Raw genomic sequence first — 17,144 nt, forward strand, 5'->3', positions numbered from 1 at the left:
CTTTAAAATGACTGAATTGAAGGCAATGATGCCAAAATCAGCTGATTCAGCTACAAAAATATGAAAGTGTCAAAACTTACAATCTGTGAGAGTGCAGCTTTAAACACTGATATCCATTGTGTGTCAAACATCATTTGATTATTAAACAAATAATGTATTGAGGAATGAGCAACCTCTCGCCAGTTAACATGCAATACCTTCACACACAAAAACAACAAATAAGTTTGACAATGCTTACTTATAAGATCAGTTGTTAGGCTATATAAGTGTCTTCTTCAAAGTGCTCTACATTGAAACATGATTGCTCCTCTTTTCATAATATTGTTTTTTGGATGCCAGACCAGAATAACCAAAACTCAATGTTAGACAGACTATATTTTAACCTTTTTTTCTGTAAAACGAAAACACAGTACAGCCATATATTTGATATGATCCAAACTCATGCAAATAGAAGAAAAAGTGCTTTTATCTGCCACTAATCTCTGGATATAAAACTGACTCTCCCAGACTATGCCAAATAAAGCTGTTTATCTTTAAACCCTTCGATATAGAGAAAACATAAGAATGTATGACTTTTGATCAGAAAGACAATACATTCATTCACTATTGGAACCTCTAAGCAAATACGTCCACTGTTTAAGACGTAGAAACTGTAACAAATAGAGAGATAAATCTCAACATGTACCAAAATATAGGTTTAATAAATCAATTTACAATCTAGGGAATCAAACGAGTATTTGAATATTCAAATATTTGAGGGAAAGTATATCTTAACTTTAGATATAAGAGATTCCTTATTTATTTCATTAACACAACATATATAAAACATGCCAAGGCATCAAACTGCATAAAAACATTTAGTAGAAGACATCCCATAATGTGGTGGATTGATTTTGGCTCCTGAAGTAAACAAAAGTGCCTTGAGCAAATTTTTGTCTCAGTCAAACTAAAGATGCACGCTTACTCCCATAGGAGATGTACCTCAATAAATACCATTGTTTTAATTTACCGAAAAGCATGAATAAATATGGAAGAGTGGTTCATATAGAAAGGTGCAGAAAACACAGTATTTCTACCTTATAAAACAACAAGTTGATCACTGTAATCGGCTCTTAATACACGAATCATGCAAATGGAACTGTTTCAATTCCTGAATGGAGAATAGAGAAAATTATAATATTGATTTCATGCTTCCAAGGCACGATTTCCAAAACTTTCAAACCCTCCGACTGATTGAGTTGCGTGAAAATCTTTAAAACTAAGCCATATCAATTTAAATTTGAGGCTGCAGAATTAATAGATTCTATTATTTTGAGATTTCCCTTGGGAAAGCGAAAGAAATCCCAAATCTTGTTTGTCATTCGTCAATCCGTCAAGTTTTCCCTGTGTATATCCTGGATTCCTAATTCAATTAAGCGTGTGAATTGATAATTAACTAGATATGGGACCGTCTTATTCGGCAGGTTCATAAATTGTTCCGGGAAATCTTCGTAGTTTTTATGTTGCAATAGATGAGTTGCAATAGATGAGATTTTCAAAAGAAATGGGATCTGTTTGGGAGAAGATAAATTATGTAATCAAAACTAATGTTCCACTTTTAAAACAGTTCTTTCAAGATAGCGCAAATTTTCAAAGACCTTCATGGTCCGTTTAATTACATTTGTTTTACAATAAAACTCAGAAAGTGTAAATAAAAGTGCTCCACCCTTGAACCACAAAATTTTATGTTCCAATAAAGGTTACTTTATTGATTTTATTGCCTTTAAGAATGCTATTATGTACACATCTACTTTTAAAGTATTTTTTCTGGAACATAGTGTTTGTTAGATTTCATGGAATACTATTCAACCCCCGTCAACCCATCCCGTCCCCCTGATGAAGTTGTGTCACATTATATAACAACTCAAATATAATGCACATGTGTTTTGACTTGGTTATGACTTCATTTCTTTGTTTCTGAAATACAACAATATTTTATAAACTCTCTATTTAACACACAATGTATTTTCTTCAAAAGTGATCTGACAAAAGCAATTGCAATTAAGTTCAGGTATTTTTCATTCTTGAGTATTATTCATTTCAAAAAGTTAACACAAATGCATACAAAATATCGATGGCACCGAATGAAAATGAAAAACCAGTAAATAGATTTTGGCGCAATTTATTTTAATTAACTTTCTTGAATATTCTTAATTTCGCGCTTCTGTTGAGAAAACACTCATTCCAAGAGCCAATCAAAAGGCAAAAAAATCACCATATGATAAAGAGTGGCAAGTGCATTGGATGAATAAAATTCCGGTATTTGCAGGCTTAGCGCAAGACAGTTTCAATTCCATATAAAATTGATTATTACATCAATTTTGTTCGCTTACCCTTAACATTGTTAAAAACAAGAAGACAGGTTCGGAATTTTCACTTATCAGTTTTTTGTCTCTGCTGAAAAGTACCATTTTGGCATTTACTGGTTTTTCATTTGGTGCCATCGATATGCAAATACAAAAAACAACAACATAGAAGTCATAGAAAAACACAAACAGACATAACAGCACAGCAAGTGAAAGATCAGCAGTTTTTAATCAGTCAACCAAGAGGCATAGCTTACAAAAAAAAGCGACTTGAAGAAAGTGCATATGTTTAACGTTCGTCTGTTGATTTTCAGTTAAAAAGAGGCATAACTCGATAATTATTAAATCCAGAATTATGGGCCTTGCTGTACATATGTGAATTGTCAGTCCCAACCTTTGTACCAAGTTGCATTTTAATATCTTGGAAGGTTATTTAAGTAATGGGCAAAGTTAAAAGATTTTGCCCACCAACGAAGACCACGACACCAAGGCTTTAACAATAACTTGCCTTTTTTCTTTGATAAAATGACAAGCTTAAAATTATACAGCCAGAGTTATAACACTTACTTCACACACGTGTAATATCATTGATAACATATATACTAAGTTTCATGGGAATATCTTGAATGTTATTCCCATTTTTCAAATCTTTGCAGATCTCTGCTGCCAATGACACCTTAGCTATGACAATATGGTGGTGAAGTCCTAACTGTGTTCAAGAAAGTCTGAAATGTATCTAAGCAATTGGATTAAAATAACAAGTGATCACAATGCATTCAATTACTTAAAAATAACATCTAAGATTGTTTTCAAATTGGCTGTAATTTCCTGTTTTTCGACAAATTGCTTTGCCACAAATGGAAACATAGTTGTTTCCCCCACATGAATCATTTTCACTGGTGACGTCAGATATTATTATACTGTTAAAAAATTGCAAAGAAACAGAAGAAAGATGATGATTTCAACAGTTTAACAACTAAGCATAACTTAACTTTGTTAGGCCCTGATTTCACGAAACATCTTAAGTTACATGTAAAAGGATAAAGCTATGGAAAACTCACCATTTAACATTTGGTATAGCATGTGATTTTGTTTCGTTGTTCAGTAATTTGTTGACATTTAAAGAAAAATCATTCTCATACACCAGGGTGAAGATGCTATGGTACCATTCTCATACACCAGGGTGAAGATGCTATGGTACCATTCTCATACACTAGGGTGAAGATGCTATGGTACCATTCTCATACACCAGGGTGAAGATGCTATGGTACCATTCTCATACACGAGGGTGAAGATGCTATGGTACCATTCTCATACACTAGGGTGAAGATGCTATGGTACCATTCTCATACACTAGAGTGATGATGCTATGTGTACCACAGATATATCATTATCAAACCTCTGAAGAATAAGAATGAGACAAATATGTAAAAAAATCTTAATAATCTGCTGTTAAAAAAATCAAATTGAAGTAAGTAATTTGGCGAAATTAAATAAACTAATTAAGCTTATTTTGCTTAAGAAATTTTGAGAAACAGGGACCAGATATTATGCCATAAACAATCCACATATATAATTTGCCTTAGATAATGAACACATGAGGTATTGAAAAGATTACTCCTCCAATCAACAAATACAACAACTACTCAAAATATGCGTAGCATTACAGGATTCTTAGCACAAGTTGTTACAAAAATTAGTTGTTGACATAAGCAACACATTGCATTCAAATGATTACAGTTCAATTATTTAAGGGCTGATTTAGGTTAATCCTTGTATTTTGGTCAGTGCAAGGTTATTTAAGTTCAATTAGGCCTTCACTTTTATCTTGGCCCTATATAATAAAACGTTTTCATACGCAGATGAAACCCTATTCTAAAATATGCAATGAAAATATTTTCAATTAATGTTAGCAAAAAAATTAAGTGATCATCCAATAAAAATGGGGAAATGTTTTCATACACAGACGCAACACTAATTTAAAATATGCAATGCAAATATTTTCAATCATTATTTGCAAAATATTTAAGTGATTATCCCACAAGAATGGGGCATGTTTTCATACACAGATGAATTGCTATTGTAAAATATTCAATGTTAATATTATCACTTATTATTTGCAAATTTTCTATGAGGTAATCCAAAAAAAAAAAGTGGGAAAATAACGCTTCAATGATATGAGGTTGTCATAAATATTGGCTGTTCAAAGTGCAGAAGCATCACTGATGTCACATTCATTTTACATACTTAATTATCATTTAACCAAACACAAGCGTCGGTATTGATGTGTCAGAGGTATTCCGATGATGTTGTGTTCTTCCGAATATGAAAGAAATCAGCAGGACTGTTAATATTTAATTCGGACTACAGAAGTGATTTCCTTTACAAATCAAGGGTTCTGCCTAAGAGCTATTCTCGTCAAACATATTACCTGTGGGGTAAGGCAATTATTTTTATAATACATAGGTGGGTGTCATTTTTACTAAATTGGACCCCAAAAAGGGTAAATTTGCTACTGTAGGGGGATGGCATAATTAAGAAGTGCCTTCCCCCCGTGGGTTATATGTCTAAATAAAAAAGCCCTAAGAGCAAAATTAATTATTACACATTTAACACAAACTATTGTGAGTTAAACTCTGTATAAAAATAAATATGTAACATCTCACAAACAAATATGGTAGATCTGATGGTCTTAAAATGATTTTGTACTAATTTCTTTCAATCGTTTGAAAACCAGTCACTCAGCTGCCAGTCGTCTGCTCGATATAATGTCCAAATATAGAAGCAGTTGCCTAGCAACACCTGAAACACCCGCCCTACTATAATGTCATTTGGCAGCAATGACCAGGGCCAGGCAGGTGCGATATGACTACAGCTGTGATCGTACAGTTGGGTAGTGTATTGTGTGACTAGTATTACTACTGCAACTTTCACTAGGAATGGTGATCGCCATGGTGATGAATCCTCGTCTACGTCTGACAGTTCTAGGTCATCATTCTGAAAGTACATGTAATCTCTAAAGAATTTCAAATATTTTCAACTAAAAAATGAAGGCACTAGGGACAATTTTAAAGCTTTTATGGCAGAGACTGGTGTTTTTATTGTTAAACAAATACATATTAATTCTGAACATTCTTTTTATTTCAGACATGACACAATTATTGCAAGAAGCCTAAATGAATTACATACCATTTGGAGTATGATGAAAATTTATTGTTCCCTGATAACATGTTTATTTCTAAGAATAAATACTGCTTACAGACAGCTGTATATTAAATCAATCAAAGAACCAACATTGGAGAAGAGCCAGACAAGCAGATAACAATGCTATTTTGTTTTTGTTGTTTTCTCAAATAGATCAAGGGATATCACTGAACAATGATTTAAAGATGCACTCTTACTCCAAACTAAGATTTACCACAATTAATACAATTGTTTTGATATACCAAAAAGGATGAATAAATGTTGAAAACAATGGTTCTTATGAAGGATATTGAGTTTAGTTTGAAATAAATGTGCTGAAAACACGGTATTTCTACCTTATGAGACTATAGTACATCACAGTAAATCTTTAAGCACCCACCAATAATTTAATATTTTTGTGTTTTCAGCTATTGAAAATATTGTTATAATCTTGTTATCAGTAATTAATATTTCCCATGAATGTATTACTTAGTATTTAAAGGATAATCACTCAAAATGTATGATGGTTATACATGTGTATGTATTGACTTTGAATAAGAGTGTCACTTTAAGTGATAGCTGTAGGTCTTGTTACACAAGTGTGTACTGTATCTTGTAATAACTTTCACAGTTTTAAATCTTAAAGTGACACTTGTATTCAAAATCAATAAATACACATGTATAATAAACATTAATTTTGAGTGATAAACCTTTAACTACTTACTAAATAATGCATTAATTTTATGAAAATATTAATTACTGATAACAAGATTGTAACCATGTATTTAAGAGCTGAAAACGCAAAAATATTAAATGATTGGTAAGTGCTAAAATATTTACTGTGATCTCCTATCGTCTCATAAGGTAGAAATACCATGTTTTCTGCACATTTCTTTCAATTAAACTCGGTATCCTTCATAAGAACCATTGTTTTCGACATTTATTCATCTTTTTCGGTATATTAAAACATTTGTATTAATTGTGGTAGTCTTATAAGGAAGTAAGAGTTCACTTTTAAACAGTGTTTGAAAATGGGCAAGTTTTAAGTTTTGCATGCAGGCTTTAATAATACTTCATCATTTTCATTGAAAAGCAGGTGAGCCGAAATTATCACGCTTCACAAGTTTGTTTTCGCATACCTCAAGACCGCAGTTTCTTATTGTTCTATGCATGAGAAAGACAACGCTGTACAGACGTATGCACAGCAGGGCCATCACCTGAGGGCTGATAAACCGACGGAGAAACAGCATAGCTAGCTTGGCACTGTCTGTAATGTAAAACAGAATTCATACAAAGGCACTACAGAGTGAATACCATTGCTTGCCTGTTGCTTATTTCAGTCAAACTAGGGGCATAATACGACAGTTATTAAAGTGAGATTTATGGGCTTGCTATGCTCACATGTATTGTCTCTGGCAGCTAATTTCATTTAAATATCAGAAATGGTTTTTGAGTTATTGCCACGTTAAAGTTTTAACACAACACCACAGCCGCCACTGCAATTGCAACCTCAGAGAATGTGCACTGAAGTCTCAGGGCAGCACATTTTTTCAGAAATCGTGTTGTTTTTAAGTCTAAATAATTCTCCTACAGGGATACAAAAAATACAAACGATGTCAGCTCAACTGGACAGGCCTGCACTGATATTTTGTTCATGTTATATCCCTGTAAACATTGAATAGCAAAAAATTGTGAATGTCTTTTCCTGTACATTTTTTAAGACAAAATATAAGGAGATTTAAAATGTCTATTAACTTTTATTTCGTCAAGACAAAATCTAAAAGGGTTTAATGTTGGTAAAAACAGAAACTCTTCTAAACTCTTAATTTATCATAATCAATATTCTATAAAGGAACAAATCTTTAGGATAAATTCAACGGTTGAAAGCAAAAGAATCCTAAATGCCAACTAAAAGATGCACTCAGGGATGTTTGCCCTCCCCCTTCCACCTAAATTAGCTCATAAAAACGTCATTTGGTATAAGGGGGATAGGAAATCTAAAAAGGTACTTATTTTTCTATGTGTAAACAGACAAGTTATCTCTTTGCATGCTGTTTAAAGGTAGATTTTGATTTAAAAGCATCTAACATGCATAGGCCGGCAGTTCTTGTATCTTAAGGTATTCAACCCCAGTGTTAAGGTGACATTTGTATGCATATTCATATCAAAACATTCCATGAGTAAAATATGTAATGTTTGACCAAAATAGGTTTACTACACAGCCTTTGTGGCTTTCTTAACAGAATAGAAGGCTGTTTTCATTTTCAGTCGAAAATCAGTATAGAACTGATTTATTCAGATTCATCTATAATGAAATATATTTTTGAAAGTAATTTGCTTCACATAACCCTTATCAGTAAATACTTAATCATTGAATCATACACTTAATCAGTTAACGCTACCCTAAATCTGTTAATCTTTTATCAGTAGACCATATCCTAAAATAAGTAAACCCTATCCTTAATCAGGAAATCCCAGCCTTAATCCTTAAAACTAAATCAGTAAATCCATCCTTAATCAGTCAACCAAATCAATAATCAGTAAACCATAAATAATCAGTGATCCATACCAATTATCAGTGTCATATATTTTCAAAATATATAAATATGTGTTACATGAGTTCAATGGGAACAACTATAAAAACATAAAAATCAACAGCTAATGGGCTTACACAATAATAGGTTTATTTAGGGTTGGAAAACCTTAAAACACAGGCAGCATCTTCTCCATAAATCATCCAAGTCTTAGATAATGCTGTAGCAACTTACATAAACCAGAGTGCACAATGTAAGACCAAGAACTCTGCTTATGCTCAAACTTTAGAATGTTCCTGGTTAATGTCTCAAGAAATCATAAGTGGAATTGTGGTGCATTGAGAGAAAGGCAGGACTGATTAGAAAATGTGTTTTTTCTGATAATAATGCTATAAATATCTTCCTGAACCTATTTACCTGAATGCTAACTGTATGCACATGATAATATTAATAAATAGTTATGCCAAAATAAAATCTGACAGAAACAGCGTAAACATGAGATGTGTAAAATGTATGGATTGCAAGTTTAATTTTTATTATGCTATTCACTATTACATGGGTTATTAAGTTTGAAATTTGGAAAGAGCTGGAATGTGTACATCAAGTTATTTAAGCAAAGTCTGACCAACAAGTATTTGCGATAAATCAGCTTAAAGGGGCCTGCATTAGTTTAATTAATATTATTAAAAGATTATTAAAGTTGTCAGTTTTGGGGACATATGCATCAACAAGACTTTGAATTTGTTTTGTCTTAAAGCAATATGTATTTGCTAACATTGTACACTCTGATTTTGGAAATAATTTTCTTGAAGAAAAGTATTTGAATCAGGAATAATTATATCCCTAAGCGAAGATTCCTATTTCTCCCACCTCAGATAAGTAGATCCAAAAATTTAACCATGCTAGAAATTCTTATCTTGCCCAAGGGCAAAGATAAAACAAGTACCCGTATGGAACTCCTTATTTTATTGTCATAACACAATTACCTCCCTTGTTGAAGACCGTTGTCTGTAGCATTATGGAAACCTTGTCTTGTGGCAATATTAAGAATGCTAATTAATTATTTATTCAAATGGCACCATAATTTTTTTTCACACACACCATTCAAGAAATAATGCTGCACTCTCCTCAGAACTATTTAAAGACCGATTTGACTATTAACATAATCGGAAGCACTGCACGCATATCCATGACAACCACGAATTATCACATATCCAAACGCATTTATTTTCACTACGCACAAAAGAGTTCCAGCAAAAAAATACATTTTTACTTTATTTTGTTTAACTGAGGTGGGTGAAAAAGCATCTACCATAGCCACTCATGTAAGATAGGTTCATCCCGACCCTCACGCAGGGTGTTATGCGGTATCTTGGTAAACCTTGTTTCTGCAAAACACCCTACACTCGGTCAGGATGAACCTATCTTACACTCTCAGCCATGAAAGATACTTATAATCACCCTGCGCTCAGTTACAGTGTTTAGCAAGAGATAAAAATAGATTCCTGTCACAATACTGTCCCATTTTTGCGCTCAGCTAAACACTCTATGATGACACCATAAATTACTACCACTAGGTTACCTCATATATTCTCATATTTAGAATACCCTAACAGCTTCTTTACAGTTTTAGAACACATTTTTGGGAAACTTAATATAAATCTATAATACAGCTCAAGTATTAACATTGGTTAAACTAGTTTCAGTCCCGTAGAGACATGTGTACATTTTACAGGAAAATAATCCATCAAGACGGCTTGATTTTTCTTAAATATCAAAAGACTACTGAACCATCGAAATTACTGATTGAAATACACTATGAAATATATGTTATAACCAACATTTTTCCATACCTAAAGACATATGTACAACTTTGTATGTTTCTGTCCACAACGACCCTTTGGCATGATACCTGAAAAACGAAAACATTATAATACTTATCATGTAAGAAAAACTACAACATGTCATCAATTATACTTGTTATATGAACATTTGCATGGCTGTAGTTTTCTCTCATGGGCTACTGGTGAGGTCGTACCAACAGGGGCTTGTACCAAAGCAAAGTGGCGCCAGATTTAGATAAGGAGTCCTAATTGTATATTATATTGTTAACTGTGAACAACAATATGGTAAAATTATAGGCAACTAGTCATAAAATCAGACTTACTTTTAAGTATACATACATGTTAACATGTTTTTTCACTACTTAACTTTAAATATCAAATGTAAAAAATATAACACTCTTATATTCAGTGATGTTTTACCATGTAACATATAAATGGGACGAATTCTCTTCTAATCCTCTCATGGTTGATTATGTTACATACTTGATGTTCTATTACATGTATGTATATGAACATGTACGTATGAACATGCATGTATATATGTGTATGTTTGTATATGTATGTTGTATATTTATGTACATGTTTGTATCTGTATGTATAAGTTTGTATATGTATGTATATGTACGTATAAGTTTGAATATGTATGTATATGTTTGTATATGTATGTATATGTATGTATATGTTTGTATATGTATGCATATGGATGCATATGTATGTATATGTTTGTATATGTTTGAATATGTATGTATATGTATGTATATGTATGTATATGTTTGTATATGTATGTATATGTATGTATATGTATGTATATGTATGTATATGTTTGAATATGTATGTATATGTATGTATATGTTTGTATATGTATGTATATGTATGTATATGTATCTATATATGTTTGTACATGTATGTATATGTTTGTATATGTTTGTATATGTATGTATATGTTTGTAAATGTAAGTATATGTTTGTATATGTATGTATGTGTTTGTATATGTTTGTGTATGTATGTATATGTATGTATATGTATGTAAATATATGTATATGTATGTATATGTATGTATATGTATGTATGTGTTTGTAAATGTATGTATATGTATGTATGTGTTTGTATATGTTTGTGTATGTATGTATATGTATGTGTGTGTTTGTATATGTTTGTGTTTGTATGTATATGTATGTAAATGTATGTATATGTATGTATATGTATGTATATGTATGTATGTGTTTGTATATGTATGTATATGTATGTGTTTGTATATGTATGTAAATGTATGTATATGTTTGTATATGTATGTATATGTATGTATATGTATGTATGTGTTTGTAAATGTATGTATATGTATGTTACACACAGAGTTCGTACTTTGGGGAATGAAATGTTTTCCAAGTGCCACTACCCTGGACAGATAGGTAGGTAGATGCTATGTATCCGTAATTTTTGTATGTACATGTTTCATATGTTTGTATATGTATGTATATGTTTGTATGTACATATTATGTAAATGCATGTATATGAATGTTCATTTTTGTATATGTTTGTTTTTATTTGTATGTTTATGCCTGTATATGTATGTATATTTATGTTAATTTATGTATATATAGTATTATACAATGTAAAAAAACAAAAAAACTGTGACGATTGCAATTCTAATTTCATAAAATTCATCAAGGCTCAAAACTTAAGGCTCAAAACTTATGGCTCAATACTCAAGGCTTAAAACTCAAGCCTCAAAACTCAAGACTCAATATTGAAGCCAAATTTGCAATGTTATCTTCATCAAGGCTCATAAATTATCTTTTACCATATGAACCCATCATGTGACTCCTTGTACGCATGCATATTTTCATTGTCAGAATTAATTACTATTTTTATCCCAATACACATAAGGCTTTTTTAGTTGTGCCAAGTATTCACTTTTATGTTTCAATGTCGGGCTGGGTGACAAACTTTGTTCACAAGCTGTAACATACGACCATCGTAATCTATATAATACGACCATGGCTAATGACACATATTTTATATCATTGAAGACAAAAATTGCTATGAAGCAGCTTTAAACAATTTAGGCAAAAAGAATATAAATAAGTGAAACTTCCAAGGGTTTTACCTGTACCACGAATTCGGCTTTTGAAGGGGATGATTTGCCAGGGCGATTTCTTCCCTCATCACGTAAACTATCAACATGGAACTCAACGTCACAAACGCCACATCACTAATGATTCCTACATAGAGAAGAAAATCAAACAAATGCTTACAAATTAATTCTCATAAATTAACACTATAAAGTATTCATTCAATGGCTTAAAACATCAAATTAAATTAATTTTCCTATGTTGCGTTGTGTGTCAATGATCAGTTGAAGAGCAAAGTCTAGTGTTCAGCATTTAAGACTCTGGATCAGAGGGTGACCAATGTTCAGTTGCTAGTACTGGATAGGTTAATGAGTATTATTGACCGCCCCGATAACTCAGTGGTAGAGAGTTTGCTTCGGGTTTGGAAGGTTGGGTGTTTAAACCGAAAGATGTTTAAATATGGTACCAGTAGCTCCCTTGCTTGGCATTTAAAGAGTAGTACTGGGAACATGGTGTACTCAGTACTGGTTCAACCCAGAAAATTTGTATCCTGTGTATCGGTGCTTTACACTGACCACATTTAAGAACCAAGAGGTCTTTCCGCAAACAGCTAGGGCATCGCACCCGGATTTTGTGTATCTCGCTCTGTTTCTTCAAGTCTTTTAATGTCTGGATTGGACAGCAGATAGCAGTCACTTCTATCTCATGTCACTTATGGCATTTAAACACAATTTAAGTCATGATGGCATCACAGCTGGGTCAAGCCATAACGCAGCCAATGGGCGCAGGCAGACATTGATAAACCCACATAGAAAAACATGAGTCTTATCATAAACAAATGTAAAGCAAACTTTAACAAGAGCGCCATGGTGTTTCTTATGAATATGTTTGACAGTTTTGAGTTAGGGCCATTCCCCCAAGGTCAAATATTTAGAAATGCTAAATAGTACCTGAACTCTTTTTTTCCAAAAAAACAAATGAGCTAAAAAATTATACATGTATTATGTTTAAAAGCTATAAAAAGAGTGTCCGAGCATAAATGTTACATAAGCTTGTTTGTTGTTAAGAAGAGTAATGTTGAATGAAGGTCACTTATAGCTTGTGATGAAACCTCCCATTTTTGACATACAAACCACCTTGAATTGTTAACAAGAGGTGTGAACAGATATCGAAATTTGTTGTTTTTTATTGTTGGCCAAGAGACATAACTCAACTATCATTTTAGTATTGATTGGACTTGCCACACCAGCATACTTCGTAATTGGTAAACGCTAAGTAGGCTTTGTTTTATGTGAATACCAACATAAATTTTAGTTACGGTAAAAAAATTATGTCTTTGCACAACTTTCCAGAAATATGTTAATCACATGCTCAATACAATGCGTAAATAATACCTGAGGGAATTGGAAAATTATAGTCAATAGGTAATTGTATGTCCAATAGCAGCACAAGCTTTAAGTTAAACATACAAACATCTTTATAGACACATTGAATGTTTTTTGTTTTCATTTATTCATATGCAAAGTAGCCAACCAGTATGCCATTGGTCAGTGGCATGATTTCATTGTGAAAGCAACCAATATATTATCTTGGTTGGTCATAATCATGTGAATTGTTACTCATCAATCTGTCTATTACACGCAGGTCATACATACATGACGACACATAATATTAGTCATCAGTGTCAATATGAGCTTAATAATACTAATACAAAGAAGAAAATTTTTTTCTTGAGTTGACAATACCTCAACTGTTGGTTGTTTTTTTTTAAATATAGCCAAAGTTTTACAAAAATAGTGTTCTTAGGTGAGTAAATACTTGAAAATATTCGAGAAACTGGGGCCCAACCAGCTTAAAACAAGGTTGCCCGTATTAACATACCCTGATGTGACATCCACATCATGTTGTGTGCCGCCAGTAGCACACTGAAGCTGAGAACCAGCATTACCAGCCTGCAAGATAATAATTTGAATGAGTTAAGTTTAAATTAGTTAAGTTTATACTTATATTTTTTAGTTCAATTGTGACAAAAGCTGATAGGTGATATAATCATGCTCAAGTCTGTTTCATTGATAGAAAACAGTACTGATGTCCTTTTTGAGAGGCCATGAGGAAGTGCTTGGGGATCTAACCCAAATCCTCTTTGGTGAGCAGCAGACATATACACCACTAGACCCCTCTTGACATTTTCATACTCACAAACATGCTTGTATTAGAAGGTTGGAATGAAATTTCATTAAGATATTTTGTCACAATTCATGATCATTTTAACCATACTTTCAAAACTTTTGATATAAGTATTTTGATTGGCTTAAAAAATTAAAGCTGTATTCCAACATATCAAATGCATACTCTGTGCTAGTGTATACTTTCATATTTAAGCCTTATTTACCAGAACTGAATGTCCGATCCCTCTGTGAAGATGATAAACACCATGACGGCCAACAACGCGTAGCACCCGGCAGAGAACAAAGTCAGGAGTAACTGTAAAATTGTTACAAATTTAAGTTTTTAGTTCAGACATATGGAAGGGCGCTGCACCCTGTCCTTCTTTGATAGCACTCTTCTGCCTTCATGGAGGGCAGCACCAGCTAAAGTTTGCCTTTATAGAATGAAATGTTTAAGACTGCCAAATATTTCTTCTGTTTCTTCTGTCCTTTTTAAAACATGGCTTAAATCATATAGGTTGATACTTTGGGGACTTAGTATCTTATGGAAAATGAGTTACATGCATGCATATAAAAAAGCACCAAGTATACTACAAGAAGGTCTCAATTAACAGGCAAAACTCCAAAATTGTTAAAGTCAAAGTCATAAGCCCTGATAAAAATACATGTATATTGTCACTAGTAACATACAAACTTACTGTCAAGTGAATATTTTGAACATATTTTAATTATTGACTCATTGGTTAATGTTTGTGCACTAAACTTACACTGACAGTGACACAGTTCATCAACATTTTCTTAAAAAACAACAAAAAAATAACCGACAAGTTAAAAATGTAAGAATTACGAATTCAATCTTCCAGCATCTTTTACCTTCCATTTCCATGCCTCATCTTCATCTTCTTCAATTTTTTCTGCACAGTTCCGACTGAACTGCATCACCAAGTTTAGGGCCAGCACGGTCTCGATGCACAGTAGAACCGGCTCCATTAACCATAGTAACCAACCGTACAGCCACACTGCAGGGTAGGGGATCACGCTCAGAGGTACGCAAATTACCAGAGCTGTTAGGAGGCATGCTTTGCAGTTTGGTATTATGTCTAACTGAAAATACACGCAATAGCGAGCCAATGAAATAATAAAAAAACTCACTCAATGTACAGCTGTTTGTTTTTGCTTAATACCGATTAGATTAATTCCATTTTTAGAAACTCAAGTAACTTGAATGAACAAAAATCACCTCCTTTTTTGTAATTAGTAAACCTGTCAGGTCCAAAACATAGTAAAAACATTGTTTTATTGATCTCAGTCAGCATATTTTTTCTTCTTCATGAACTGTCCAGTCACTAATAATTTTCTTTTTTGTCAGGCTTGGCATCTTAGTTAAATTGTTACAATGCCATGCTTGCTGCATAAAAGACTGGCAGTCTGTTACAAGCACACTGTGCCAAAGTGACCAATAAAAACACATTTTATGTTTTTCTAAGGTATTAATGCTAAAACCCAGTTACTGGAAAAATCAGCCAGACTGTCGGACTGATTTCTATTCAGCAATCAAATTTGCCTGTCATATCTGTCAGACCAACAGCTTTTCGAAAGTCTGCCATAGATCCAAGTGTTCACCTTAGATTTATAGGACAATGCATTTGTGTTCAAGATCACTATGATATTGACCTGCTGACCTCAGAATCAATTGAGTCTGCTAGTCATGACCAACTTCCCTACCAAGTTTTGATGACCCTAAGTCCAAGCAGACTTTAGTTATAACACAGACAAGTTTTTAATTTGAAGGTTACCAAGACCTTGAGCTTTGACAAACTGACCTTAATATCAATATGGATTATCTGCTGGTCATCAATAACCTCGCTACCAAGTTTGAGAACCTTAGGCGCAAGCATTATCTTGTTATCAATCTGGCAAAGGTCTGGTGTCAGCGACCGATTGACAGACAAGTGCATAGCAATATATGTTCAAAGGGGGGGAGGGGGGGAAGGCATTACGATATTTACGCAAGCTCACTTAGACAAAATTGGCAAACTACATTTTTATGTCAGCATAGGAAAACAAACAGACTTAGGCAGTAAATGTGGCATCCTACTCAAAAGTAATAATTACTCTCCCAGCATATTTCATAAACTTAAAGTTCATGGACGGAGTATTTGTGTTAGTTTTTTTTTTATTGATGCAAAACTTAACAAAAACATAATCTGCACACCCTGTTAGTTGTAATAGACGTGTTATACGGGATTCTTCCAATCCCTAACGTCTAAACGGGTTTGTGCAAAAACCGGGGGTGTTTGGAAAATATTGAAATTGCATTAAGTTATTTTGCACAAAACAAGCATTAAATGCTTTAAAACACATTATTTACCTTTCCAATAAAACGAAAGTTTACTGACACAGACAACAATTATGCCAAGCGGAACAAATCGACCCAATCGTAATAACTCGGCCACCTCTGACAAGCTCGAGATAGACCTCGTAAATACAATCGTAACAACTCGGACAAAAGTTTTAAAAGGTTAAAAATCAAATCACATTAATACTTACCCACAGGTACTTGACACAAACTTTTTTTAATGTTCTATATGGGCTATATACTATAATAATCTTAATAAACATATATATAGGCCGATTTTTTATTTTGTGACTTGCCTCTGTGTACTTACCACATACTTCACGTTTGGGATGAATTCTCCAGCTGTGATAAACGCCAAAATAATGATTGACAGTCGTAATATAAGCTCAGTTCCACTGAATGAACCAAAAAAGGGTATAGTTACAAGTAAAACATATGGCAGAAATTCTAAATAACATGAAAAGGGACAAAAACACATTTTCTTTGGTGGTGGGTAATTGTTTACATTTTCACCGGCACGGTTACTTCCGGGTTGACTTTCGCATTTTACAATCTTTCGTTGTAAAAATTGCAATTTACATGGTGTTTTAAGTAAACCAGTCAGCAAAGAAGGCAGCAACCTAGTCTGGTTCCCTGCT

General features: G+C 33.1%; 1 protein-coding gene across 1 annotated transcript; it reads right to left on the reverse strand.

Annotated features, from left to right (window-relative positions):
- Window positions 1-783: 783 nt before the first annotated feature.
- Window positions 784-17,031, reverse strand: LOC128232907 (uncharacterized). The gene is made up of 8 exons (XM_052946710.1): window positions 16,817-17,031; window positions 15,021-15,251; window positions 14,372-14,463; window positions 13,861-13,931; window positions 12,015-12,129; window positions 9,916-9,974; window positions 6,668-6,795; window positions 784-5,342 (listed from the first exon to the last, which is right to left on the reverse strand). The coding sequence occupies exons 1-8, from the start codon at window positions 16,982-16,984 to the stop codon at window positions 5,064-5,066; spliced, it is 1,143 nt and encodes a 380-aa protein (XP_052802670.1). The 5' UTR covers window positions 16,985-17,031; the 3' UTR covers window positions 784-5,063.
- Window positions 17,032-17,144: the final 113 nt, after the last annotated feature.

The sequence above is a fragment of the Mya arenaria genome, chromosome 4 (genome assembly GCF_026914265.1).
Source record: "Mya arenaria isolate MELC-2E11 chromosome 4, ASM2691426v1".
Classification (NCBI taxonomy): Eukaryota; Metazoa; Mollusca; class Bivalvia; order Myida; family Myidae; genus Mya; species Mya arenaria.

Coding starts and splice junctions, on each gene's coding strand:
- LOC128232907 (XM_052946710.1), bottom strand. CDS start 16,984: ATGTGTTTTTGTCCCTTTTCATGTTATTTAGAATTTCTGCCATATGTT. Junction 12,130..13,860: donor GATGTGGATGTCACATCAGG/GTATGTTAATAC, acceptor TTCTCTATGTAG/GAATCATTAGTGATGTGGCG. Junction 6,796..9,915: donor AGTTGTACATATGTCTTTAG/GTATGGAAAAAT, acceptor TTTACATTACAG/ACAGTGCCAAGCTAGCTATG.